The sequence below is a fragment of the Perca fluviatilis genome, chromosome 11 (genome assembly GCF_010015445.1).
Source record: "Perca fluviatilis chromosome 11, GENO_Pfluv_1.0, whole genome shotgun sequence".
In the NCBI taxonomy this organism is placed as follows: Eukaryota; Metazoa; Chordata; class Actinopteri; order Perciformes; family Percidae; genus Perca; species Perca fluviatilis.
In genome coordinates, this window is record NC_053122.1 from 23,944,445 (window position 1) to 23,969,387 (window position 24,943).

The window sequence follows — 24,943 nt, forward strand, 5'->3', positions numbered from 1 at the left end:
GGGCATGGAGGGATCACCCTCAAACGGACATCTATGGCTGTGGAGATGTGTGCCTATGAACGTATCACTTTATGGCACTTTGCGCCCAGACTGCCTCAGTCTGTGAACACACTACCTCCCACATGCAGTTTGTCAGTGACATGTAGGCGGGTGTCAGCACACCAACATGAAAACTCATAAATTCTGCCACAAACGTGACGTATCCCGCAGATGGCCTCGTCTCTTCGTCAGAAGGAACATTGTTGCTGTTGCCCACCGCCACCAAACCCGACTGAACTGCCAATGATAAATTGCATTAGCCAGGTTATTTTTCATGCCAAACTAAACCAGGTGACATCTGATACTTTAGACTGAAGACAGTGGAAGTATGAAGCCTGGCATTAGGTTTACTGCTTGCCAACGTTTCGTCAGACAAGGTTCCAGAAAATCCAAATTGAGACACCTCTCAATTGGGCAAACATTCTCCAAAACACATTTTAGGCCTTAATATCTTAAAAACAAGCCGTATTTTTCAGCATCAACACTATGACAAACATAAGGGGGTGTTTAGTCTATATCGACGATATTTAATTAATGGGATTGTTCCGGCCAGAGGTTCGGCAGGATATCCTTCATTTGCGTCCGGATGTCGCTCACCTTCCGCTTTCTTTGTGTTGGCATTCTAAACTCCTCCGAGCTAGAACCGACAATCAAATTATATTTATCTTTTATTTGAGTAAAATTCTTATCAGACACTCAGACATTTTAATTTTTTTTTTTATATAATAATAAAACAAGTTCCTTCCCGAGTCTATTTTGCAGAGGCACCATACCTGCGTCCAGCGCTTAGCGGCACCCAAGATGATTGTGATTGGTTTAAAGAAATGTCAATAAACCAGAGCATCTTTTTCTCCTATCCAAATCCTGTGTTAACTAGCAGACCCTCCTGTGCACCGCTGTGGAGATAGGTCTGGCAATGCGAAACTAGGGGGTGTTAAATTAACTACTGAGGCGCTGCCATTGTATAGGAAAGTATTGACTGGCTAAATCTAATGGTGATTAGAGAAGCTTTAAATTAAGACAGTCTCCTCCATAGTCTGTTATGATACCACGATGGTTGGTTTGGTCAAATGCCCAACCTAGGCATGCCAATAAAATCATACATCTTCATAAGGGATTTTTCTCAAGTGATTTGAAGGGCTACAGATTAAGTACAGTACAGATTAAGAGAGATTTTATCTGCCACTGTGCTGAATGATCCAAAGGTCAGCAGTTCAGAGCAGTGTTTTATTATTCCACCAAATCAGAGGGATGTTTTGATACTATTTTTTGGTCGTTAGTTTCATAGGGATTCCATTTGTTACTCATTTTGGGATTCTGAACAGCTTCTCAAAAGGTTACATTTCCTGCATGACCCCAATTCACATATGGTTGAAAGATCCTGGGAGGCAGATGACAGGATGTACATGCCCCTTTTAGGAATAATTCCTCCTATTGATCAGTGGATGCTTTATAACAGAATTCTGTCCACTTCTAGAGCCTGAAAGGATCCCACTCCCAACATGGTAGTCGGATATTAGTCAGCAGGCTACAAGCACCACTTCACACCTCAAACTGCACTTGTTCAGCTCCTCTTCCAATGATAATTATACATGTATGACATGTCAATGCACTTTTGAATGAAATAGGTAAGATAAATTAATGTCAGCCACCATGTTAAACAAAAGCAAGGGTGGTTTTGAATGAAGGCCTTATCCCTCAACAGTTTGATAAAAAGAGATGAATAGACGGTGTTACATAAATGTATTAAGCACCAGTCGTTTCCGCACCGTCAAATTGGTACTGAAGGGGGAAATTAATGTCTTGGGCATATGGGAATCACCTATTAACTGAACTACTATCTCAGGTAGATGCTGTAGGCTAGGATGTTTTTCCTCCTTTGTTCTCCAAAATCACTGAAAGTCTGCCTTACATCAAAACGAATGTGTCATCCATTTATACCCAACACTTTATATTGTCTATTTAATTTTAAACAAAAATGCTTGTTTTTGTTAAGGGGCTCTAACAAACCCTGCATTTAGCAAGTATCTGATATCTCTCTAACAAAACAAGAACCAGGTGATATTATTATTCACAGTTCATTACGATTTCCTACATCAGCAACTTTTTTTTTTAAGTCAATCAGCGGTCGGAAGTGATTCTGTCCCTCCATCTTTGCTTAGACGGAAGAGAAGGATAACCCTCAATCAGACACCAAAAACTGCTGAAAATTCGGTGCACCATTCATTCTTTGTGATTTCCAAATAAAGTTTGTCTTTAAAAATGTGTAGATGACAGAATGGATACTGTCCATTATATCTTAAATGCCCCCGTTTCCTGCTCGACTGTTAACATGGTATCCCTTTATAGTACTGGAGCCCCATCTGCCTCCATCTGTGAACACACTCCCTCCCACATGCAGGTTGTCAGTGATGTGTAGGCGGGTGTCAATACTCCTATGTACAAACTCATGGAATTTTCTCTAACCAAACGTGACATATGCCACAGATGGCATCAGCTTTCCATCAGCAGGTACAGCCTTGCCATCGCCCACCACACACTTCCTATGCCAAATTATATACTGCGTCATTAGGTAGTTTTCATTGAATTATAACTAATACTCTAATAATGCAACAACCCAGAAGAGAGGTTAGTTCATTTGTCAAATGACAAAGCAGGTTATTTGGATAACATAACTGCATGTAAACATAATATGGTTTTCCTCTACAGAACTCAAAAGGTGGAAAGATTAGGAATGTAAATCAAGATATCCCCTTCATGGTAATGTTAAATTACCCATTTGGATTGTGCATGTCAGTCCACACCACTTACTGGCCTATTCCCTATGTCCTCTAAACTCCCCAAGTGTTGGGCCATTGGGAATTTTATTCATTTATTTCATTTGTGTGCTCAGTCAAAATGTCCATGTGCTCAAAATTCTTTATGCAGAATGGGAAAGCAGTCTGTGTATTAAAAAGGTATAGTAAGTGATGTTAATCTACTACACTTTGTCAAATTCAGAGAATCATGGTCACCTAGCTCTCTATTTTATGGGTGTGTGCACTGAAAAAAGAATCCAGTGTTCCTATACGGCCCCGGCTTTGTAAATGCAAAAGAAACAGAAAATACTATTGCAGCCAATCAGGACTAGGTGGCGAGTGCAAACGAGTGATTGAGGCAGGCTCCCCAGCAGTGGCCGGGGGGCCAGGAGTTATTAGTCTCACATTGCCAGACCTATATCCACAGGCTGCGGAGGAGGGACTGGCTAGTCCACATAAGATTTGGGTGTAGTAGAACGTGCTCTGGTTTATTGGCCTTTTTTTAAAAACCAATCACAATTGTCTTGGGCGGAGCTAAGCGCCGGATGGAGCAATGGTGCCTCTGCAAAATAACCTCGGGAAGGAACTTGTTTTAGTGGAACATGTTTAGGTTAAAAAATTGTTTTAGTCGTGCAAGAGAAAACACTGATTCGACAGATAGTCTAGCTAGCTGTCTGGATTTACCCTGCAGAGATCTGAAGAGTTAACTATAGTCTTCGTAAATTGACTGGAGTTTAGATTGCCAACACAAAGGAAGCAGAAGGTGAGGAACATCTGGCTGAAAATAAAGGGACACCCGCAGGATCCTCCATCGGAACCATAATCCCGGAAATGAAACGTCGTCGACATATCTATGATATGCAGATAGTTTGCTTATAGTCGATCGGATATTTTTTGCTCTTTTGGGGAGGTACCAAGAAGCAGCCACACATACTAAATAAATAACTTTGTGCCACATATGACACAAAACACACCTATGAAATGATGACCTCTCACTATCTTGCAAAACAGGTAAATTCTAAGATTGAAATATCGTTCAGTCCAGCATAGGAGCCAGTCAGCAACAGGTCAACCAGTCACTGGTCTGTGCTGAGTCAGATTGTGAGGCTGCTAGATTGAGATAAAGAACATCTGTGACTGAACACATTAGCCTACATGTGCTGAAAGTACAGATGCATATTAATAACTGCCAATAGCACTATTACAACAGTACACCAACAACCTAGTGAAGGCAGACTTGGTACAGCACATTAGCAGCCATAATACTGGGTATATATCGCCCTCTGCAGGCATACAACAGCCAATAATCTCAATGGTGTATCTCAATGGTTCTCTACACCAAATTGGATAAAAGCTTTAAGAACATCATTGTAAACTGTATACTAGCAGCACGTCTCTTTTCTCAATTCAAAGTCAAAAAGGTAATACAAGAATTCATTTAATTCATCTTTCTATAACATGTGCAAAAAGTCAAAGTTGACAATGTTCAAGAACATGTGGTTAACAGTATTTTAACAAATGCATGGGCCAGAGCATGGGCCTACTATACTTCTTTCTGATTTTAACTACAACCTTTCACCCCACAAAATGTGCAAATTGTACATTTCTACACCACTATAGCATTTACAGAAGTAAACTTGAGGTCATCAAATCCATTTCCCCCAAGTATATAAGGGAAACAAATTTTATAAACTCAAAATGTGGGTGTGACCCAGTATAAAATGGGTTCGTTGTGTTGTCATTGTCAGGTCTGAGGTTTTAGGTAACAGCTTAAATATCAGGTGAATAAAGTGGTAGCAAGAGGCACAGTCCCATGGACAACTATCAGATCTGGGATTTTGAGAGTTGATAGTAAAAGTTTAGAGGTCAGTAGTGACCACAGGAGTGACCCCGTGAATGAGCAATGTTGGGCCCAGGTCCCGACTCAACACGGCCAGCTGGTGGAGGTAGGCATGGTAATGGCTTGTGTCTGCTGGTGGCCGGGGTAAATACAAGAATCGAACAGCAGGCTGAGGGGCACCGTGTCTGCGAATCAGATCATTGACAGCACAGATATACTCATCTGTCAGCTGAGCAACATTATTGGGAAATGTTTGGATATCATCTTCCTTTTCAACTTTCTCTTCCTCTGGTCTGTCCCTCCTTTCCTCATTCTGTGCAGACTCTACCAGATTCCCTCTCCCTCTTCCTCCTTGTCTCTGCCAGTGCAGTGCCACCACCGGGTCCCATGCCACCATCTGCACCTGAGCTGAAATCCTTAGCTCCTTAAGCATCAACCGGAGCTTCTTCTCCTCCTCTTCTTTCAGACTGCAACCAGCCTCCACACACAGGAAGAGGCGAAGTCTTGCCTGGCTCCAGGCACGGGTCTCTTTAAGCACGCCGGCCAACTGCAACAGGAACAGTGAGCAAATGTCGACGTAGCCACAGCCGTCTGGTCGAAGCAAATTCAGAAGCCACACGTCAATGAATTGCCCCGTCATGCTTCGGTTGCCCCCTATCTTTCTTCCTGAGCCCATGACCTTCTCCCGGTTGAACTGGTTGAAGTAACGAGCCAGTGTCACATTCTTCCCCATTTTTACAGCGTCAGCGATCACTGACACATATTCCTCTTCCTGAAGGTCTTTGAGTTCCTCGGCATCCCGCACATTATGGAAGAAGGGGGACCATTGCTCTCGGGGGTCTACGGATGGAGTTTTTGTATCCAAGCTACAGCCTGAAGACAGAAGAATTTTGCCTTGGAGATGGTCTTGAGGGGTGCAGTCATCATAGAAACCCAAGACAAGGGTGTTTGGTCTCATTCCACCTAGATGCAAACAGAGGTTTCAAATCTGTGGTTTTGGATAAGAACTGTAAAGTTTGTAAGTAAAACGTTCATATCACAGTTCAATGACAGAAAACCAACACCATTATACAGCAGCAATGTAAACTTGGCTACCAAAGCCTGTGACGAAAAGCAGGTTCTGAACTCCGTGTCGGACAGAGTCTGCCAGGGTAAGGTTGACAAATGCCTTGATGTTTAGATGGTCCACTAGAGACAGCCAGGAGTCATAATGGCTCTGCAGAGGATCAGAGGGCAACCCATCTGCAGAATCACACACACAAGGACACACAATGTAAAATCTGTGAGAACAGAACCATCTCATTCCTTCACCGGCAGCATGTGTTAGTTTGTGTGGAGTTACCAACATAACTCTCTGTTGCTGCAGTATATATGGGTGTATTTTGGTAAAAGTATGACTGATGGAAACATACCAAGTTGTGGCTTAGACTGCAGGAGGAGGTTAAGAAGTTTATGTCCATTTTGACACTTTTTTCTCCTCACTGTGAAAACTTGTCGTCGACATTAAAATTAATTGCAACTGATATGAATTCAAGCTTACCATGGCTGCTGTTCCTTATAGCTTTTAACGACAAAGGCTTCAGCTGGTAACATTTAATCAGCCACTTTAAAAAGCCTTTAATAGCTGAGTTTTCAATACTAAAAACTTAAGTTACGGACACACGGACACACACACACACGGACACACACACACACCTTACCCAGTGAACCCAGCTTTACATGTCCCAGTACATAGAGGCCACTCTTCTTCAGGTCATTCATAAAAGTCATTAGACCTGTACAGCTGCGGGGGTTTGCCACCATCAGCAGCAACTGGGGCCTCCAGAACTTCACATGGTCCTTACGCCCATCCAACATCAACAGGTACTTGCGCACCTGAGAGAATAAAGATGTAGTAACTCACACCAACTTGCTTCTTATTGTTGCATTAGTGAGAGATATGGCCTTCTTTGTGACACCTGATGATAGATGAGAGCCTGGCTTATGTAGCCCCAGTTGCTGATGGGGCCGAGGTAGTGGATAAGCATCAATAGCAGTAGCATAAAGGCTATGCTGGCAAATGCATAAATGGCATTGATCAGGAACATCATTACCAGGCAGCCAAGAATGCCCAGAGTGCAGGTATGCCATGTAAAACAACGGAATGAGGGTCTAAATTCAAAAACAAAGACAAAAAAAAATAAATGAAAAAGACCTTTTCAACCAGGAAAGTGCAAATAAATTCCTAAACGGAAAGCCTGCCAATATCCTGCACAGTACCTGAAGTTTGGTGCAGAAGCCCATTCAAGAGCCAAACAGGCCAGGTTCACAGCAGCATAAACCAACAAGAAGAAGATAGTTACAATACCAGCAATGGTATTCAATTTACCAGCAAACAACACCACCTAGTGGGAAGAATAAAGAAAATTAATTTGGCTTGAACCTAATATATATATATATATTTTTTTTTTTATTTAACCTTTATTTAACCAGGTAGGCCGTTGAGAACAGGTTCTCATTTGCAACGGCGACCTGGTCAAGAAAAGCATAAGCGTGCAAGACAACATACAGTTTCACATTCAATATAGTACAAGAAAACAGAATACAATAGGCTACATAAGTAGAGATTAAGTAGGCATTTCAAAAACGGTGCAAAGTGAGGTGTAAGTAAGCTGATGGATATGCGAAAGTGATATGGTAATAATACAATATACATGAATAGACAATCTAGAATACTGCTGAGATGTAGTAAAGAGTCAGAATACAGTTAGTGCAAATTGTGGTCTAGTTAGTGATGTGAATCAATTATAACGCAGTATATATAAATAGATAGTGTATATCTATTAATATCTAATCAATACTTTTGTATCTCGTGCTGCTTAGATATCATTCAGGTTGCAGCTACAAGTTTTAACATCATTAAAATATGTAATAATTCTAGCAATACAAGTGTGCAAGCTTGGCACACATTACTTTAGTGTTACTGAGAACAATATACAAACATAACTCCCCATATCCATCTACATGAGTAGCTTCAGACCTCTGGATGTCCCTTGACCCCATTATGACCACACTGATAAACAGCTTAACTGGTTTAAATCACAGCTATACTATTCATGCCCATGACTTCGTAAGAATAATGTAACAAACCTTGCTATATAGTTAATATGCTGATGCTAAGTGGCATGGTTGTGAAATGAGGAATTCACTTACTAGTGTAACATGACAGTACCCTGCTCTGCCTCCCTGGCAAAACCTTTTAAGCTTTTAATGCTCTTCATTTGACAAATTTTCAGCCAATCAGAAGCTGAGCACAAAATGTTTTGCATGGCGGAGTGGTCTGTGAAAGACCAGTCGATCCAAATCTTACAGTTATCCATTAAATGGACAGCTGCTAATTTATCTTCCTCCATTCCAGCTCTACCCTTAAGTTTACATTCCCCTCAGGGCAGGGCAGCACTGACAAGCAGTGGCAATATATGGTATAATGTCAATGTTGATGTCATTCAAGCATTTGTGGATTAAACAATTAGAGCAAGAATGTTTAAACTTTGTCTACTTCATCTTTCTCATTACGGTTACTAAATTAGAAGCAGAGAGCAAAATGGAAACCACAATTAAAGACAAACAATTATGGTGTAAATTAGTTTTACTTCTTCGGTTGCTTAACTTTAGCTATTAATAATGGTTTATTAGTAGCCGTCAATGCGTAATGGTAAAAACAGCTAAATTTCACAGGTCAAATTTTTAAACTAGGTCAATAATCTAACATGCAAAAGAGCAATATGAACAGTAAGGGGTTAAGACCAAGAGAAGTGAGCTTTAGTAGAGCTCAAGCAGAGCCACTCCAAACTTTTTGAACAGAGGAAAACGGTCATCGCTCCTTACTGTCTGTATTAGCCTACCTGTACAAGCAACCAGGAGACAAGCACAGCAGCCCAGGGGTTCCCACTCCGAGATGTTTTACTCGCCAGAGCCAGGACACCCCCTGTAGAGGTTTAAAACATTAATAAAAGCCACTTAGTCATTGCCAGTGTTGGGCAAGTTACTTCCAAAATGTTATACATTAAAGATTACTAGTTACTGTAATTTGAAAGTAATTAGTTATATTACAATATTACTCTCTGAATTGCTTTAGGCTACTTTTACCAAAATAACAGCGAAAGTAGGCTATGACTTGGCAGGTAGCTTGTGAATTTCACCATGGGATCAACAAAGTCTCATCTTTATCCACTTTAATACATCATAATTTATTCATAATACTTTATATTATTAATCTGAATCTGCAAAGTAACTAAAGCTTTAAAATAAATAGTGAAGTAAAATGTACAATAGCCTACTTGACACTAGAAGTAGCCTATAAAAGTAGGAAAAATTGAAAATAACTCAATTAAAAGTAGCCTACCTTACAATTGAAGTACGGTATAGTTATACTTTCCACCTCTGATAAAATGTAATTCTAATATTTACATGTAGCAAGCCTAAACATTAATTCCTGACATGTTTATATCTGTAAGCTGCTCGGACACACAGCTGCCACTCTGACGTACCATTACCTGCTGGGACACAGATGTTGTCCATACCGTCTCTGTCCATCTCACAAATGTATCCGTCTCTGCAGTCATTTCAACCACCGGATTCCAGCAACAGGAAATAACACTCGCGGACTTTAAACTGGTATAATATTACTAAAATGTTATTTGTAATGAGTTATATTACTCCATTACAGTAAAAAAGGAATCCATTACTGTAATTGCGTTACTTTTGTTATGAGTTACTCCCAACACTGGTCATTGCTCATGGTCATAAATCAGATAAACAAATGAATCATCCTGCAGTCCTGAAGCCAATGAGGATTTTTTTCTAAGAAAAACACAGCAAGCCATCTGCTGTCAAACGATGCTTTCCAAATGAACATGCCTCCACTTGAAAAATGAGAAATGATGAAATTAATAACAAGTCAATTTCTCACATTTGAGATGGAGGCCTCTTTCAACAGATGGCTGATTATTGAAATGTTGACTCAGCTTTATAGAAGATCAGCTAGAGTTGGATATGCCTTCATATAGTCTGGATCAACTATTTAGCCCTTATCATAGCCTAAACAAGCTAGATTAGTACCTAGTACCAAGCTAGATCCTTCGCTGTCCAGAAATTATCAGATGCCACATCAGTTAAAACCCCATTCCACCAATAAAACAATAATTTGGTATGTAATTTTCTAATGTTGGGGACAACAGGCAAAACTAATAGTAAACATTGGGCAATAGGACACATGTTCAAAAATCTCACCAAACAGGTTGTCTTTGGACAGGGCATACAGGACTCTGGAGGCTCCTATCAGGTTACTCATGGCAGCAGACAAGGTGGAGGAGTAAACCCCAATTGTCACCAGGGGCGTCCATATATTGATGTCTCCCAGGAAACCGTAGTCTTTTTGAAGAAGGTGACTAAGGATAATGGGTGAAATTCCAAATATGAAATGAGACAAAACATAATTACATAGGCTAGATTTAATGTGTTGATAAAACCACATTTTAAATCCATTGTAATGTATACAAACAGAACAAATCCAAGTAAAATCTCAAACTACAGCTGATATATTCCATCTCTGAAAAAGAGAGCAAAAATATGCAAAAGCGCTTAAATGCAAAAGCTTCTTTTGAAAAACAATTGTTAAATATTGAAATGCACAGCAGCATTTGGGGAATTTATCTATATATTGAATAAAAACTTGTGTTTAATATATTTCAGGGTATTTGTACAAGGACTACTTTGTTTGACACTGTGTGTGTGTGTGTGTGTGTGTGTGTGTGTGTGTGTGTGTGTGTGTGTGTGTGTGTGTGTGTGTGTGTGTGTGTGTGTGTGTCTCTCTAACCGGTCACAGGATAACGCAACCAGCAGGCTAAGCAGATTGTATGTGATGAAAGTTGTAAGAACCGCTGCAAGAGTCCCTCTTGGGATGGAAAAGCTTGGGTTTTTCAGGTCGCCTGGAAAACGCATGACAAAAGTTGCCTCTTAAACAAAACCAAAATGATTAAACACCTTATAAAAAAAAATTGTCAAAGTTCACCCTTTCCCAAATGTGTACATGTATTGTGTCTTAAATACCAGGGCCTGGATCTACCAAAGTCTGCATTTCAAGACTTGCAATAATTGGTTGGCAAATGTTGCTGAGAAATGTAGCTTTCTCCCCTACCACCCCACCCAAGTGTGAAGTATACAACTGTATAATTTGTATCCCTCAGTATTGCATTATCCATTAATAATATCAGGCATAATCATGTGGCCATGTTCATAATTACTAGGTTTTTCTCTCAGGTGGTCAATTGTCACTGATAATTACATTATCAGCAGCCTGGATATGCTGTCAGTCAAAAGGACACTAGCCTCTGAAAGACTCACCATGATGGGCTTCCTGTTTTGGTATAGTTTCCTTCCTTCACATAGCAAAAAAAAAAAAAAAAAGGGCCCTTTGTTTGCTCTTTACGAATTTGATTGAAGTTTTTTTTAACACCAGCTTACCTGACATGTTGGAGCCTGCCATAATCCCAGTGCAGCCATTGAACATCACAGCGAACACTGTGGCAAAATTCATCATGGCACCAGTGGTGTAGTCTACTGTGTAATTGGCTAGGAGGTACAGGAGAATTGTATGAATGAATTTAAAAAAAGCTTAAAGTGCTCATATTATGCTTTTTGCCTTTTCCCCCCCCTTTCCTTTATTGTGTTATATATCTTTTTTGTGCACGTTATAGGTTTACAAAGTAAAAAGCCCAAAGTCCACCCCAAAGGGAGTTCCCATCTTCCAGAGAAAACACTGTCCACAAACTGCTCCAAACAGCTTTAGTCCAGCCTTTAGTTCAGTGATAAATGTGCATCATTTTGCGTCACTTTGTAAACACGTTATAATGCTCACCTAGCTGCTATCATGGCACGCCCTCATACTCTGCTTCTGACTGGCTAGTAGTCCTTACCTAGGTACTGCATCACTCTGTAGCTAAAAGGGAGAGCTCAATACCCAGGGTGAAAAGAGGAGCTGCAGCAATGTGCAGTTTTAGAACAATCATTTTGCCCCTGCTGCCATTATTATGCAACTATTATTTACCAAAAGACTGTAACACACATTTGAATCATTACTCACAAGACAGTTATGTTATCCAATCGGCTTGTAATACACTCTTTGACCAATAGACGGTTTTGTGTGCAAATGAAGCCTTTAGAACTGAAAGGTTCTGATGCTTCGTGAAGCTTCATCTCACCACTACTACTAAATATTGTTTAAATAGGTTTAAGATTATGAAAGCTAATAAAATGTCCAGCCATCACATCTGACAAAATTTCCAACACTTACGCAATAGGTTTCCCTCCAAGGTGTGGAGCTGAAGGCCAGTATAATTGGCAGTGGTCAGCCTGGTACTGTTTAGACCAGAACTCCCTGGCAGAATCACCACAATGGGTCCCACAATGAAAAAACTGATGAAGATAGTAGCCAAAACTGCCACGACTATGACGACGATAATAAAGGTGGCGGTGGCATAAATGTGGGCTCCAACCTGTAATGACAACACAGTTAAAAATATAGGAACTACTGACTTATGTTATCTATCTATCCCGTAGCACCACTGTCAAGTCCAATTGTTCTTGACTGTCAATTTGGCCCAAAGCAAGGTATCCTGAAAATAAAAAATAAATAAACTACCAGTTAAGAGTTTGCTAGTGGATATTCACTGTTCTCAGTGGATTTTCCTTTAGCACCACCATAGCCAGAATTTCCACTTTTACATAACAGATAGAATAGTACTTAAATTACACAGTAAAACACAAAGTAAAATGAAAATAATGAAGTCTTACCAAGCAGACAATAAAACACAGGAAGAGTAAGACAGTGCCATACAGCAGAGACCACCAGTATCCTGAGGGCAACACCTGATGGAGACCTGCAGCACCCTCTGAAGGACAGTGAAACAGGGTTGATTTATATAAACACACTCACATGCCTAGATGCCCCACCTTGTAATAATAATAAAAAAAATCATTAGTTTGCCAAGTACATTTTACACATACAAGGAATGTATCCTCTCCATTTTACTTTAACTAATTAGGAGCAGTGGGCAGCCATAGTCCAGCATCCAGGGACCACCTTAAGTTGTAATGCCAGTACCTATGTCAAGGGGGATGGCAGGAGTTCCTAGCGTGATTGTCATTATGGTGGGAGGAAACCAGAGCAACCGGTGTGCAGTGCCTATTTTCTGTGAGGCAGCAATTCTAACCACTGAGGCACAGTGCCGCCATCTCCTAATGTTCCTTACCTTCTGGGATGCCAAAGGTAGATATGATAGCCTCAACCAGACCCAAAACATAGAGAGCACTGCCACACACATTGGCAAAGAAAAACATGATCCCAATGCTGCCGCCAAACTCTGGACCCAGGGCTCGGCTGATCATGTCTAGGGATCCAAGTTGAGGGATTTCGGACTCCACATTTGTAAACTAGGACCAGACACAATATCTCACCTAGGTAAAGATGATTAAAGATCAACCACTGGTCAGATTTACAACGAAAAGGAACCTGTGCCATTGGATACAGCAAATCATGAGGAGAAATAAAGAGCAAGAACATTTTTTTCTTAAACTATTAGTCAGGCTTAATCACAGACAGACACCCAAGTGAGGCTTTTTAGCTACAACATTAAGCGTAGCGTTCTCAAGCAGTGTGTCGAAACGCTGATTAAACACCAAGTTAAACTGCAGCCAAGGAGTCGTAAGTTTGACCATTGGCTGTCACTTCTTTATTAACATGCTGGTAAAAACTGTAAAAAAAAAAAAGAAAAAAAAGAAAAAACGACAATACAAAAATATTCAGTCTGTAACTAAACATTGTCAACACAATAAGTCTCTCTAAGCAGTAAAGGATACAGTAAGCACCTCCAGCATCTAAAGCCCCATTGGTGGAGATGGCACAGACAGAAAGCACGGTCATTGTGATGATAAAGTAGGCCACCAGGAACATGGCAATGGACTGGTAGAGCCCTGCTTGACCCACAACGAATCCTGCAAGAGGTTGGAGGAAATCTTATTGATAATGTAGTCAAATGTTCACCTCAGACCTGTAGCATTACTTTTGTTTGCAAAGTAAAATGCAGGATCATTGTTTCACTGATTTATTCTATTACTACATTATGGACACAACAGATGGAATAAATTGGCGCAAATGCAGTAACGTTAGGCCTATAGACGGTTGAGATCATCTGCACTGTAATTGCTTGCATAGTTTGACACTCTTTGACCAACAGGTGGTATTATGTGCACATAAAGCCTCGATAAATTAACGTTAAACCCTTTTGCGAACCAATTTGCCGATAAGCTCCAAAGCTTCATCTCGCAATCCTAGTTAGCATCGACTAATCACAAACCTGTTTCTAAATGAACCGGAAATGCCTTTATTCAGAATATGTGCATTTGTGTTTTTGTTTAGTCTAATGTGTTCTTTTTAGGATGACATTTTCCAGATTTAAGATTAAAGTTGTTTTGCCTCCTCAACTTACCAATTCGCAGAAACAAAACGACGCCAAACATGGACAGTACAGTTGGTATGACCACGCCAAACACCACTCCGAGCTCCCGGGCGGTCTTGTCCCTGGTCCGTCGACCGTCTCTGCCCGCCTTGAGCCCGCTGTGTTTAGACACATCTTTCGCACACGGACTGGTGCTTGGTGCGAGTCGGTAATGTAGAAGAGGAGACTTTTCTGACATGATGTTAGCGGTCAGTAGCGCTGGTGTCAGCTGAAAAGCACAGTTTAAACCGCACGTGCTCAATTTGCCTAACCTCTTTTCTGTCGCTTTTTGCTAACATTCGAATAAGCGTTTAGCTAACGTTGGTCAAGTAGGGCGTAGGCCATGAACCTCCGCACCTAGTCCGGTACACCTTCTGGAGGTAATGACTGTTTGCCATTGACATATACGGTAATGAAAAAATGACGTCGCCTCCTATAATGGGCTCATCCAATCAGTTGTAACTTACCCTAACGTTAAAAAACTAAACGAACGAAATAAATACATTATCAATGAATAAATAAATGGCTCTATGAAATTTAGAGTTTATTGCATATTATATTGCAAAGGTTTTGTATCATAAACAAAATTGTATCAATATAAAAGTGTAGCAAAAATGTCATTTTAAATGCAAAATCCGGGTATTTACATACACAAATTAACAAAGACACCTAAAATAGATTTCCTGAATTTGAAAAAAGCAATACAGAAACATGCACACATTTACAGCAAATCAATAACTTTTAAAATAAAAATGTAAACAGAGGTAAGATCTAAAAGTGCATTAAGAATAAACCACATTTGCACTAAAGTCATTCCAGAAATGTAGGCTATAGGAACACTTTCCAGTCTACATGATTCTTCAGTAAGTGTCTTTGATTTTATTCTTTTTAATTCCACTAATGTGCAAGGACTGTCTAATGTTAGCAGTAGCCTATTTGCAAAAACGATCCTGATTGAAATTAAAGATAAAACAGTTTGGGGACTGGATATGGGCTATGAGATTTCATCCACTTTTCAAGACCTTTTTACCACTGACTAAGGAGCAAAACAAATCTGGTATAAGAACATGAATCCAAACAAGTTGACTTTTTGGATTGGCCACGTGATCAAGCAGGACCACAACCTCTGTGTGAAACAATCGTTCCGATTAGGATCATTTTGCATCCAGTGGAGACTAGGAAAAGCTGCCTGTAGGCTACATACTCTAAAAAAACAAAAAAACATTCCTAGTTTATGTAGAATGATACAAAAAAAACTGTCCTTCTGTCATATATTAATTTGTCCATAATGTTCATACTTGCAGACATATTGCTGTCCGTCATTTTTCTCTACTTCTCCAGCTGTAGTTCCTCCTAATGACCAGCAGAGAAGGGTGTATTTCTTCTTTTTACATTAAAGAGTCTACACATCACGCAAGCAAACTTTTCACAAATCAGAAGTTTAAAAAAGACAACAAGGTTAGGAGAATATCCTGATCATTCCAACTGTTTTGCTCTGGTGGATTTTCATTCTTCTTTTTTGCCTATAGGGTCCTATTTGAACTCATCCCCCAGTTTGTAAAGAACATTGGGCCTACTAAAGTTGTTCTTGTGTTACTGGGAAATGCAGCGGTCTTCCAGGTTTATCATGAACCGCTCCAGTTTGCCTAAGATCAGTTGGTTGTAGTTAACGAGGATTGTGCTCAGACTCTGGGTGCTTCGAGGAACACAAGAAAGTGCTGGACTCCCCTCTGGCCCCTGCTGGTCCAAACAGAACACACAAAAGTGAAAATAGTTTTAAAAATGAAACAGAAACAGACAGGAATAAAAGTAAAAGGAGGCAGGACATTAGCCCCAAAAGGATGGGGACATAACCATCCATGTTGACACTGTTGGATTGCACAAAACGTTCTTCAACTCAACAACTCAAAATCAGAAATCATATTGTTCAGACCCCCAAACCTCATCAGTCTTATTGAGAGTGGCCTTGGTCCCCTGTCTGCCAATGTAAAGGCCACTGCAAGAAATTTAAGAGGAGTATTTGACTCAGATCTAGCCTTTCAACCACACATCAAACAAGTTGTCCAGTCATGATTCCTTCAAATAAGAACCATGTCCAGAATCAAACCCATGCTTTCACTTTGACCTGGAAAAAAGTCCTTTATGCTTTTATCTTCTCCAGACTTGACTACTGTAACTCCCTCCTCTCTGGCATCAACCAAAAGTCACTCTCTCACCATTAACTAGTTCAGAACGCAGAATCTAGGCTTCTCACTAGTTTTAACAGACAACATCACATCAGCTCAATCCTGGCTTCTCTCTATTGGATCCCTGTCTGATTTAGAATAGACTTTAAGTTTTTACTGATCATCTGGGTCGCGTTCCTAGCTATATATAGCAAAGATGTTAACCCCAGTTCGCAGCCTTAGATCCTCAGGTGGGGTCCTTCTGGCCGTTCCAAAGTCAAGGCTTAAATGGCTTTTACCATCAGGGCCCCTCGACTTTGGAACTACCTGCCTGGGAAAGATAAGGCTCGCAGAATCAGGGAACTCTTTTAAATCACTTTTAAAACCCATTGGTATAGACTTGATTTCATGTGATGTCTCTTTTTTTATTGCTCTTTATTTTTATTTATTCTATTTTAATTATTGATTTTATTGTTTTTACCCTTTTTTATCTTTTACATTGTTTTTATTAAATTTTTTTATTTTGTCTTCTCTCTACTATGTTTTGCGTCTTTTGTCTTGTTTTTATTTCCCCCAAATTTTGTCTTGCTATCGTTTGGGTCCACTGTTAAGCTCTCTGTTGTTATATTGCCCTCTGGATATCCTGCTTTTGCCTTGCTTTGTCTGTCAAAGCACTTTGTTAACTCTGTTTTTAAAGGTGCCGTATACATAAAATTATCATTATTATAACAACCAACACAGATTATAAAAATGCCACTATTTACTGATAGGAACACTTAAAAAATTATTACTGATCATTGACTGTTAATCCACAATTTAACGTTTAGAATTTTAGACATTATGTAAAACACAGAACACAGGACATCCATCTTGCACTCTGTCTCACTGGGAAAGTATGCACTGCTATCTTCTTCTTGTCCTGAGGAAGGAAGGCTTGGGGTCACACAACATAACATCATCACTCCCAGGGCACAGACACTTCGGAAAGCCACACATTTATGAGAAACCAGGATATTTCCACACCAGAGGAAACTGATAATGCTTCTGAATCAGATGCAAACCAGAGAGAGAGAAGCCCATCAACACGTTTTCACTCACGTTGTGTGAATGTTCATCAACACACTGATACATTTTACTTGGCTGTTTGTGTGTGAATGGCAATAGCTTTGATTTAGTGTTTTACAGGTCAAAAGGCATCCAGACGATAAAATCAAAAGTTCAATTTTCTTAGAAGTCAAATCTGTTTCAAAAGCATTTCATTGTCTATATTTTGGATCCAAGACATCCATAAACTTGGCAGATACATTTATAGCAACATGTACACATTTTTTGACCAACAAATTACCAAAATCAGTGCTTGTGTGCTTGTGTGCTTGTTTGCATGCAGGTTGTCACTGTGATCACTTCTTACACTCAGCTGTAGGTGTGTGAGAATGAGCAGGTAGTTGTTGATGTTGTTCTCCAGTCTCTGCAGTAGCGAAGCAGCACATTCTGGCTGGCTTGGAGATTTCACCACCTTCACACCTTCAATAAGAAGACTCAAGGATGCAACTATGTCTCCTCTCTTCTCCTGGTGCTGCGGTAACACACACACACACACAGGATATTATTAAAACAAGGTAAACTACGAGGAAGCAATTAAGAAAACCATTGTGGTAGATGATTTTGGACTCATACATGTGCCAACATACTGATTTGTCTTCCCAAGATGCTACATGAAGCTCGATACAGGGTAGCTGAACCGGTGTGGAGAGGGTTGTCGAGCCATTACAGTTACTCTGCAAGGGAGGATACAGTTGACAGAAACCAGACAAATAGTTGGACTACAGAGAGACACACTGGTGGGAGACTACAGGTAACAGCAGACAGGAAGGAGGATTAAATACATTACCCCAAAAGGAGGCAGAGAGACAGAAAATGTTGGGAAAATGTATCTGTAACAGTCCTCACCAGTACACTCTCCATCTCTGCCACAATATTCATAGCCCTCCTGGCGCCTTTATTACACACAAATTCTATGGGTTTGGTCTCAGCATCCCACACCTCAGAGGCTAGCATACAGATCAGCAGGAGTCCTGGACGAACATATAAACACACGCTGAAGTTGATGCGCCACAAGCCAGCTTGTTCAGCTTATAGCAAGTGCATTGAAATCCTCACAAGTCAAACTTTTTAGGCTCACTACTCACTGCTTAAAGCCATGCCCTGCTTGGCCGCTCCTGATGAATCCACATTTGTTCCATTAAGAAGTGTGTACCAGGTGGAAAATGCCCCGTGTCCACTGAGGAGCTGTGTGTCCTTTTTGTCTTCTCACCACTTGATATCCCACTTTCTCATTCAGTAGTGGGAAGTGCGAATGTTATCTAGCCTGAGAGCAGGATGCGCTCCAACTTCCCTGCTGCGCAGCATAACAAAATGTTATAGACTGAAAATGGCATTTCATTGATAGCAGGACTATTTTGCTTCTCGTTTGGCCAGAGTTGGCTTTCAGGGCATTGAGAGTCAGCATGCTTGCTGACTAAAAGGTTAATGATTTATTATTGTGAAAGACTCCATTTACACAGTTGACATCAAATATGGTCACTACCACTGGAGGCTATTTACTTTTTGTCAAGGTTTGTTCCAACCAATAGAGGTAGCAGCTTGGGTTCATATAATTCACAAAATTGGTGTCAGAGGGAGCTACACAGCCCACATACAGAATGTGGGTGTGTGTGTAAACAACATGGTGACTGTGGTGACTTAGCTGTATCTGTAAGTGACTTGGGAAAGGTTGGAAATGTACCAGCAAGCCAGACTGTTTTCACATTTAGGTTCACAAAAGTATATAAAGGTCCAAATTGTGGCAAGATTTTTTATTTTGTAACTTTTTTTGTAATAATTCTTACATTTTGACTATGCTGCTTTGTGTAGTCTTACAGGCATGTGGTGCAGGGAGGACAAGGTGAAATCACTGCCGACGTGATTACCCCTCTGAGGAGCGTTTAATAGCCTTACTGGCTGTATTTATTACCCAGAAGGAGAAGTGAACAAGCGGTTTTCACCCTGATACATACAATCATCCATGGGTTGTGATGCCTGGGGGGTGCAGCTGGAAGACGTAGTGACGCTCCAATTCAATTGCCATGTGGGGGGTTGAGGAGGTATAATAGCTGTCAAAGACACGGATAAGAGAAAACATGGGTCAATGCACCATCCATCCTCATTTCAGACACTGGCACAACCCCATCACCTCAGCCTGGACATTAAATGAGCCCCGAGCCTCTTATATGATTAAGACGCATGTGGTCTAATATTAAGTGTGCGTGTTGTCACATAAGCTACAAGGAGAGAGAGAGAGAGAGAGAGAGAGAGAGAGAGAGAGAGAGAGAGAGAGAGAGAGAGATAGCATGAATACTAAACACATGCTTTATTTTTCTCCCCCCAAGCCTCCTGCTATCTCTGCAGACATTCTCCACCGCCGTTAATTGAGACGAATGTGCGCCGCGGCTCCGCAGATAATGACCGGAGCGCATGGATTTCTGCACACGAGGAGAAAACTGCGGGCCATGGCACTGACGGTACCCGCATTGCATCACGGAAACGACACCCGGTACCCCGCTGTCTCCCTCCCACTTCAACTGGAGCCGATGAGGAGACTGTAGCACCCTATCATATGTTTTTTCCCCTCTCACAATCCCATGCAGCCGCGCTCTCAGACGGCTGGCTGTTGTCGTTCCCGGTCTCCAAAGCCAGCCAGCAGCTGCCTGCTCCGCTGTGTGCTGCTCTGGAGGCGCAAAACCGGTAATTACGCGCCGTGTTGACGACCTGTGGCGCGCTGCTGTATGGATTGCGCATCAGGAACGGGACAGTTTCTGGGATCTACTGAGATTTCAGAGGGTAGTCATCAGCTGCCCGATCACAACATCGATTAAGTGTGTGCGCTGCAACCTGTAGCTGCGTGCCCCTTTATTTCAGTCATTGTTCCGCCGAGGCACAATGGAGGGACACAGCTGACGGTTTTCAATCTGTAGCCCGAGGAGAGAAGAAAAAAGAGGAGGAAAGCAGACTCAGGGGAAACCGTAAGTATGCTGCGTCCTGACAAGATGGATCACAGTCTCTTTTCTCTTTTTAAAGTGTCCAATCCATGTATGTCTCCTGAACTTTGTCCATATCTGGCTCAAGGGCAAATGGTAATTGAAGGTCTGATTGGGTTATAGTGTCATTTGCTGGTGTCATTTTGTGATTTTTTCCCCCCCTGACAGTTTAAATATTTTCTTTCAGCTGAAGCCAACATGGAATGACTAATAATTGAGAAACTTGCCATACAAAACAAAAAGAGGCACAGGTGGTTGTACATCATAATGTGCGTACACCAAGGACTCAAGGTCCTTAATAGCCTACTGTAGATGTATGGCTGTAAAAAAACGTGTGTGAGAAAAATTCATTCGCACACATTCATGACTAGGATGTCAGATTACATTATTTGTTACTGTTACTTTTCGGTCCATGATAAAAAAAATGATAATAATGAATGGTAAGAAATTATTGATTTTTCCTCTGACCTCTCTAAATTCAAGATGTAGAGTTCCTTACAACAACACACACAATTAATTTAGAATTAAACCAAACATTCACTTAATTCTAATCACAACCATAAATGCTTTAAACCATTTTATAATGTCTGAAAAATAGATGTGACTATTTTACACAGGACTCAGGACATGTTTTTCCTCTTGTATTTTGGTACCAAACCTCCATGCAGAGGTGGGTGGTTTATATTTCTAAAGAATCCTGTGGAGATGGAGAGATATGGGTCAGTGTGCTGCTCCTTGGGGCTGCAGAGCACCCAGTTCCTCTGCTGCCGGGGCCACAGTACCCCTGCATGTGGCTGCCAGCTCCCTGATAAAAATAAAGTCGGTGACACTCTTTGCCCTCAGTAACGAGGTAGGGAGATGATGTAAGGACAAGTTGTAGATGCAAGGTGCATTATGAACCTGAAGTGCATGAATAGTGACATTTGTGAATGATTTTTTTTTTGTGAAAGTGCGCTTTTGGTTGCAATCCCTCCCATCACTCGACATTCTCAGAAGCCCTAGTTCATTCTGGTGCCTGTGGTCCAGGGCTTTGAACTGGTTGCCTTGCCAACGGCCAATCAGATGCAGTCTTGTGCGGGACCATTTTTATCTGTCAGTTAGTCAGAGGCAGTGACTCCCAGAGGACTTAAGTCTTTTAACCTGTAACGTTTGATATTCAAATGTACGCAGGCCTGTGACCAGTTAAATTGTTTAATGTAATGCCATCAATTTAAAGCTTAATTTCATTAGTGAACTTGGTGGTGCAATTTAAAACAATGGGGTGGTAAGGCAAGCATATTTGTTGGGGCCTGAGAAAGTTCTGAATGCCTGAAAATGTAAACAATCTGAATTTCCCATCAAACTAAAGGCATATTGGCAAACATGAAGGACGTTTGGCTCCTGACAAAGCAACAGCGAATCCTTGGAAGAGTGGTTTTCTTTCGGGTGAGAGTCTCACTTGGCTCCACATCTTTCCGTGCAATAGATTTCCCTGCCAGTAAGTAGCACCTCCGAAAAGCCTTTTGTGAAAGCCCGGAGAGATGAGCTTACAGTATTGTTATACATGTGTCATCTGAGGAAAGAAAGTGATCTGAGAGTGTAACAAACTTTCATGTGTGAGCTTAGAGTGGTTGATACAATCTCTCCTGAGAGGTGCTTCTGCAAACGCACACATGCACTCTAACACACAAGGCAGTTTTATGGCATATAAGCCTAGACAGTGACTGCTGCTGGTGCCCATGAGCACGGTACTTCACTGTGAAATGCTCCTTATGGGGCTGTTTGGCAGCAGAAGATTGTGGCTCTTCTGAGTAAAATATACTAAAATATGAGGCAATGCATAAATTACAGCATAAAGTGTCTCAGTAAGGCTTTGGACAACAATGAGAACAGATTCAATGCTCAATGATTCTACAGGTCGCTGAACTCAGAGGGGTGAACACTATTTGCCCACTCGATATTGCCTCATTTGCTTTGATGATGATGGTGATCTGTCCAAAACTTCCAACAGGTGTTCAGTTGGGTTGAGATCTGGTGTCTGTGAAGTCGGTCAGTCACATAATATTCATACTCATTCACTGACCCTTTGTGCCCTGTGGATGGGGCTGTTGTTGGAAAGTCACTTTAATTTGTCAGCCATCTGTACACTGCTTGTGTGTGTGTTTGTTTGTGTGTGTGTGTGTGTGTGGGGGGGGCAGTTAAAGTCTTTACATTCTCTTCACTTTGGTATTGTTGTTCTTTATGTTTTCCATATTTCAAATATCACCTGAAAGCACTGAAAACGTAATACTTCCATTTTTCAAAAAGAACAACAGCCTGTCTAAGAAAGTGAAACTGAATATTCCAGTTCAGATTGTATAAATGTGAGAACTTTGAAAGGGGCATTCCACCGATTTTAACACATGAAGTTCAGTTAATTCGTCACTCGCCTGTGAATGTCATCAGGGTTATCTTGAGTTGGGTTCTGAGAATTGAAATGTTTTAAAAGATAGCTTGTAGGGTGTATTTAAATACATTGAGTTGCATTATGGGAAATCTAAGATCCCATTTTTGGAGCTTGATCCAAAGCCATAGGAACTAAAAAGTCAGGGCATTTTGTGTTCTGCTGACCCATATCTTTATGAAAGTAAGTGGCCCTTGAAGAACACCTATTCAAGTAAAAAAATAATAATTGAATGAGATTTAGAAAGATGATCTGAAATCAAATCCTGAAATTATAAACTGATCGTACAAAATACTGGAGCCACTTCAACTGAAACTACTACTATAGCCTAGGCTACACGACAGTGAGGTAGAGACGAAGTAAAAGGGCATGGCTACTAGCCTATAAAGTCACTAATGGGTGCTCAGCCATTCTGTATTCACTTAAAGGGATAGTCTATTATAGGACTGTAAAGATGTCGTTATGACATTGACAGAGCCATAACCGCCTAACACAAGCCTCACCCTTGTGAATTACTCATCACACGTTTGATCAATCGAGTGATGACTCAAATCGGGAGCAAAGGACGGATCAGAAATACCACGCAAGAAAAGCAGAAGAAAAAAAACATCAAAACTGTCTTTTATTACAACTGTAGCCTATCTGCTCCTGCCTCCGCACAAAAACATCATCAAATCCAGTAACTCCAGAGAGAGAGAGAGAGAGAGAGAGAGAGAGAGAGAGAGACAGTAGAACAGAGAGTGGAGGAGGGGGGCGGTGTTTTGCAGACAGTTGCTGCGAGGCTAGCCGGCTATAGCCTACTCTCATCTCTCGCGCGCGCGCACACACGCACGCACGCACGCACACACATACACACACACGCACACACACACACACACACACACACATATCGCGACGGCGGCGTTTTGCATCATGCAGGCGTGCTCACGATAAGAACCCGGTTAAACGCTACACATGTGATGGCAGGCAGCCGCGCCGGCTCCTCGTCCGTAGATTAATTAGCGGATTTGCGACTTCTAAGAGTGTCTTAATGAGGATTTTGCGGCAATGGTGAAGGACAAGGCCGAAAACCGGACGCTTCAGTATCAGCAAACTTTGGTGAGTTTCGGTTGAGGTCATAGATGATGTTTTCGGGCATTGGGGGGGGGTTGTCATGGATGCCGGTTTTGGCCGAAGGATGGAGACACAGCTGCCGGTTGCTGAATTGTGTGGGAATTGTGTGCAGCTTTTTATGGAATATTCCTATATAAAAAATCGGAATCTTTATGCGCTGATTTGATTGCCTTTTGCGCTGCTTTCCCTCTAGTTGCTGCTATGCTGCTCTCCATACATTTACCTTGATCCACAGGTGTTGCATCACTCTCTGCTTGGCCTGCCTTCATAATTAATTCTTATTCATTTGGATTTGACCAAACCATGTCAGATTAATTTGTTTAGCTTAAATGCATGTATGACTATCTCTGATTACTTTATGTGTGGCCTATTAGGTCATTATTAAGATGTATATAGCCTCACGTTGCTTACAGAGCTCTAATGTATTTTGCTCACGTCCTGTGTCTTCCTTATCTCCTCTATTTCTCCTGCAGATCTTGTCCCTCCTCGTGCCCCCTTATGTATTCCTATGTCATCTTCCCCTCAGACCTTCCTGTTTGCTAGTGCGGCCCCTTTTTACTTATGAACCAAAAGTGGAGTGTTTCTGAATATAAATTGCCTCATGCACCAGTTTCCCATGTCATTGCAGGACTGACAGTGGTACCCTGGAGCAATCCACGCAGGGTATCTATATTCAGATAAAGGCACAGACAGATTACAGTCTCCTTCCACCCTGATTTGTGAGTCTGTAGCAGCATTTATCGCTCATCTTCCTTTCCTCGCTTCTTTTTGTGTCTATGTATTTTCACATGTGCACAAACTGTCGGTCAGTCAGTGTTCGTGCAGTTCTGTTGGGCCACTGGTACAGAGGTGTTATTTCTGCTCTTTGTTATGAAGATCAATGCCATGCTCTGTGTCTCAGTGCAAAGATCAATAGTAATATAAATGGAGAGTCTGAGGATTGAAACGTCCCCC

The 24,943-nt window shown here is 41.2% G+C and overlaps 3 protein-coding genes across 9 annotated transcripts in view; 1 reads left to right on the forward strand and 2 right to left on the reverse strand.

Annotated features, from left to right (window-relative positions):
- Window positions 1-4,258: 4,258 nt before the first annotated feature.
- On the reverse strand, window positions 4,259-14,629 carry LOC120567986 (solute carrier family 12 member 9-like). Its single transcript, XM_039815146.1, has 14 exons — window positions 14,205-14,629; window positions 13,576-13,710; window positions 12,969-13,106; window positions 12,511-12,608; window positions 12,011-12,212; window positions 11,182-11,289; window positions 10,535-10,646; window positions 9,949-10,106; window positions 8,562-8,644; window positions 6,937-7,061; window positions 6,636-6,828; window positions 6,378-6,552; window positions 5,773-5,919; window positions 4,259-5,640 (listed from the first exon to the last, which is right to left on the reverse strand). The coding sequence occupies exons 1-14, from the start codon at window positions 14,410-14,412 to the stop codon at window positions 4,697-4,699; spliced, it is 2,826 nt and encodes a 941-aa protein (XP_039671080.1). The 5' UTR covers window positions 14,413-14,629; the 3' UTR covers window positions 4,259-4,696.
- A 1,003-nt stretch (window positions 14,630-15,632) lies between these two features.
- On the reverse strand, window positions 15,633-18,883 carry thpo (thrombopoietin). 2 transcript variants are annotated; one of them, XM_039815150.1, is made up of 5 exons: window positions 18,568-18,883; window positions 18,329-18,453; window positions 18,070-18,156; window positions 17,790-17,954; window positions 15,633-15,953 (listed from the first exon to the last, which is right to left on the reverse strand). In XM_039815150.1, the coding sequence occupies exons 1-5, from the start codon at window positions 18,578-18,580 to the stop codon at window positions 15,807-15,809; spliced, it is 537 nt and encodes a 178-aa protein (XP_039671084.1). In that variant the 5' UTR covers window positions 18,581-18,883; the 3' UTR covers window positions 15,633-15,806. The 2 variants fall into 2 exon arrangements, with proteins under 2 accessions (XP_039671084.1, XP_039671085.1); XM_039815151.1 differs by having other exon boundaries at window positions 15,633-15,950; window positions 18,568-18,877.
- A 621-nt stretch (window positions 18,884-19,504) lies between these two features.
- The window catches only part of clcn2a (chloride channel, voltage-sensitive 2a), a 41,063-nt gene continuing 35,624 nt past the window's right edge, over window positions 19,505-24,943 (forward strand). For 3 of the 6 annotated variants that reach the window (XM_039815138.1, XM_039815139.1, XM_039815141.1), the window contains exon 1: window positions 23,725-23,974. In XM_039815138.1, coding sequence (XP_039671072.1) covers window positions 23,924-23,974 — 51 coding nt within the window. In that variant the 5' untranslated portion in view covers window positions 23,725-23,923. Of the gene's footprint in view, window positions 20,440-23,723; window positions 23,975-24,943 lie in introns of those variants that run through there. The other 3 variants (XM_039815142.1, XM_039815140.1, XM_039815143.1) reach the window with 3 other exon arrangements.

Excerpts from the sequence above, each read along its gene's own strand:
- LOC120567986 (XM_039815146.1), bottom strand. The coding sequence starts at position 14,412 with ATGTCAGAAAAGTCTCCTCTTCTACATTACCGACTCGCACCAAGCACC. Across the intron at positions 10,647-11,181 it reads GGCAGGCTCCAACATGTCAG|GCGACCTGAAAAACCCAAGC; the intron begins GTAAGCTGGTGT and ends TGCGTTTTCCAG. Across the intron at positions 7,062-8,561 it reads TCTCCTGGTTGCTTGTACAG|GTGGTGTTGTTTGCTGGTAA; the intron begins GTAGGCTAATAC and ends TCTTCCCACTAG.
- thpo (XM_039815150.1), bottom strand. Across the intron at positions 17,955-18,069 it reads CATCTTGGGAAGACAAATCA|CACCAGGAGAAGAGAGGAGA; the intron begins GTATGTTGGCAC and ends GTGTTACCGCAG. Across the intron at positions 15,954-17,789 it reads TCACACACCTACAGCTGAGT|CAGGGGCCAGAGGGGAGTCC; the intron begins GTAAGAAGTGAT and ends TGTTTGGACCAG.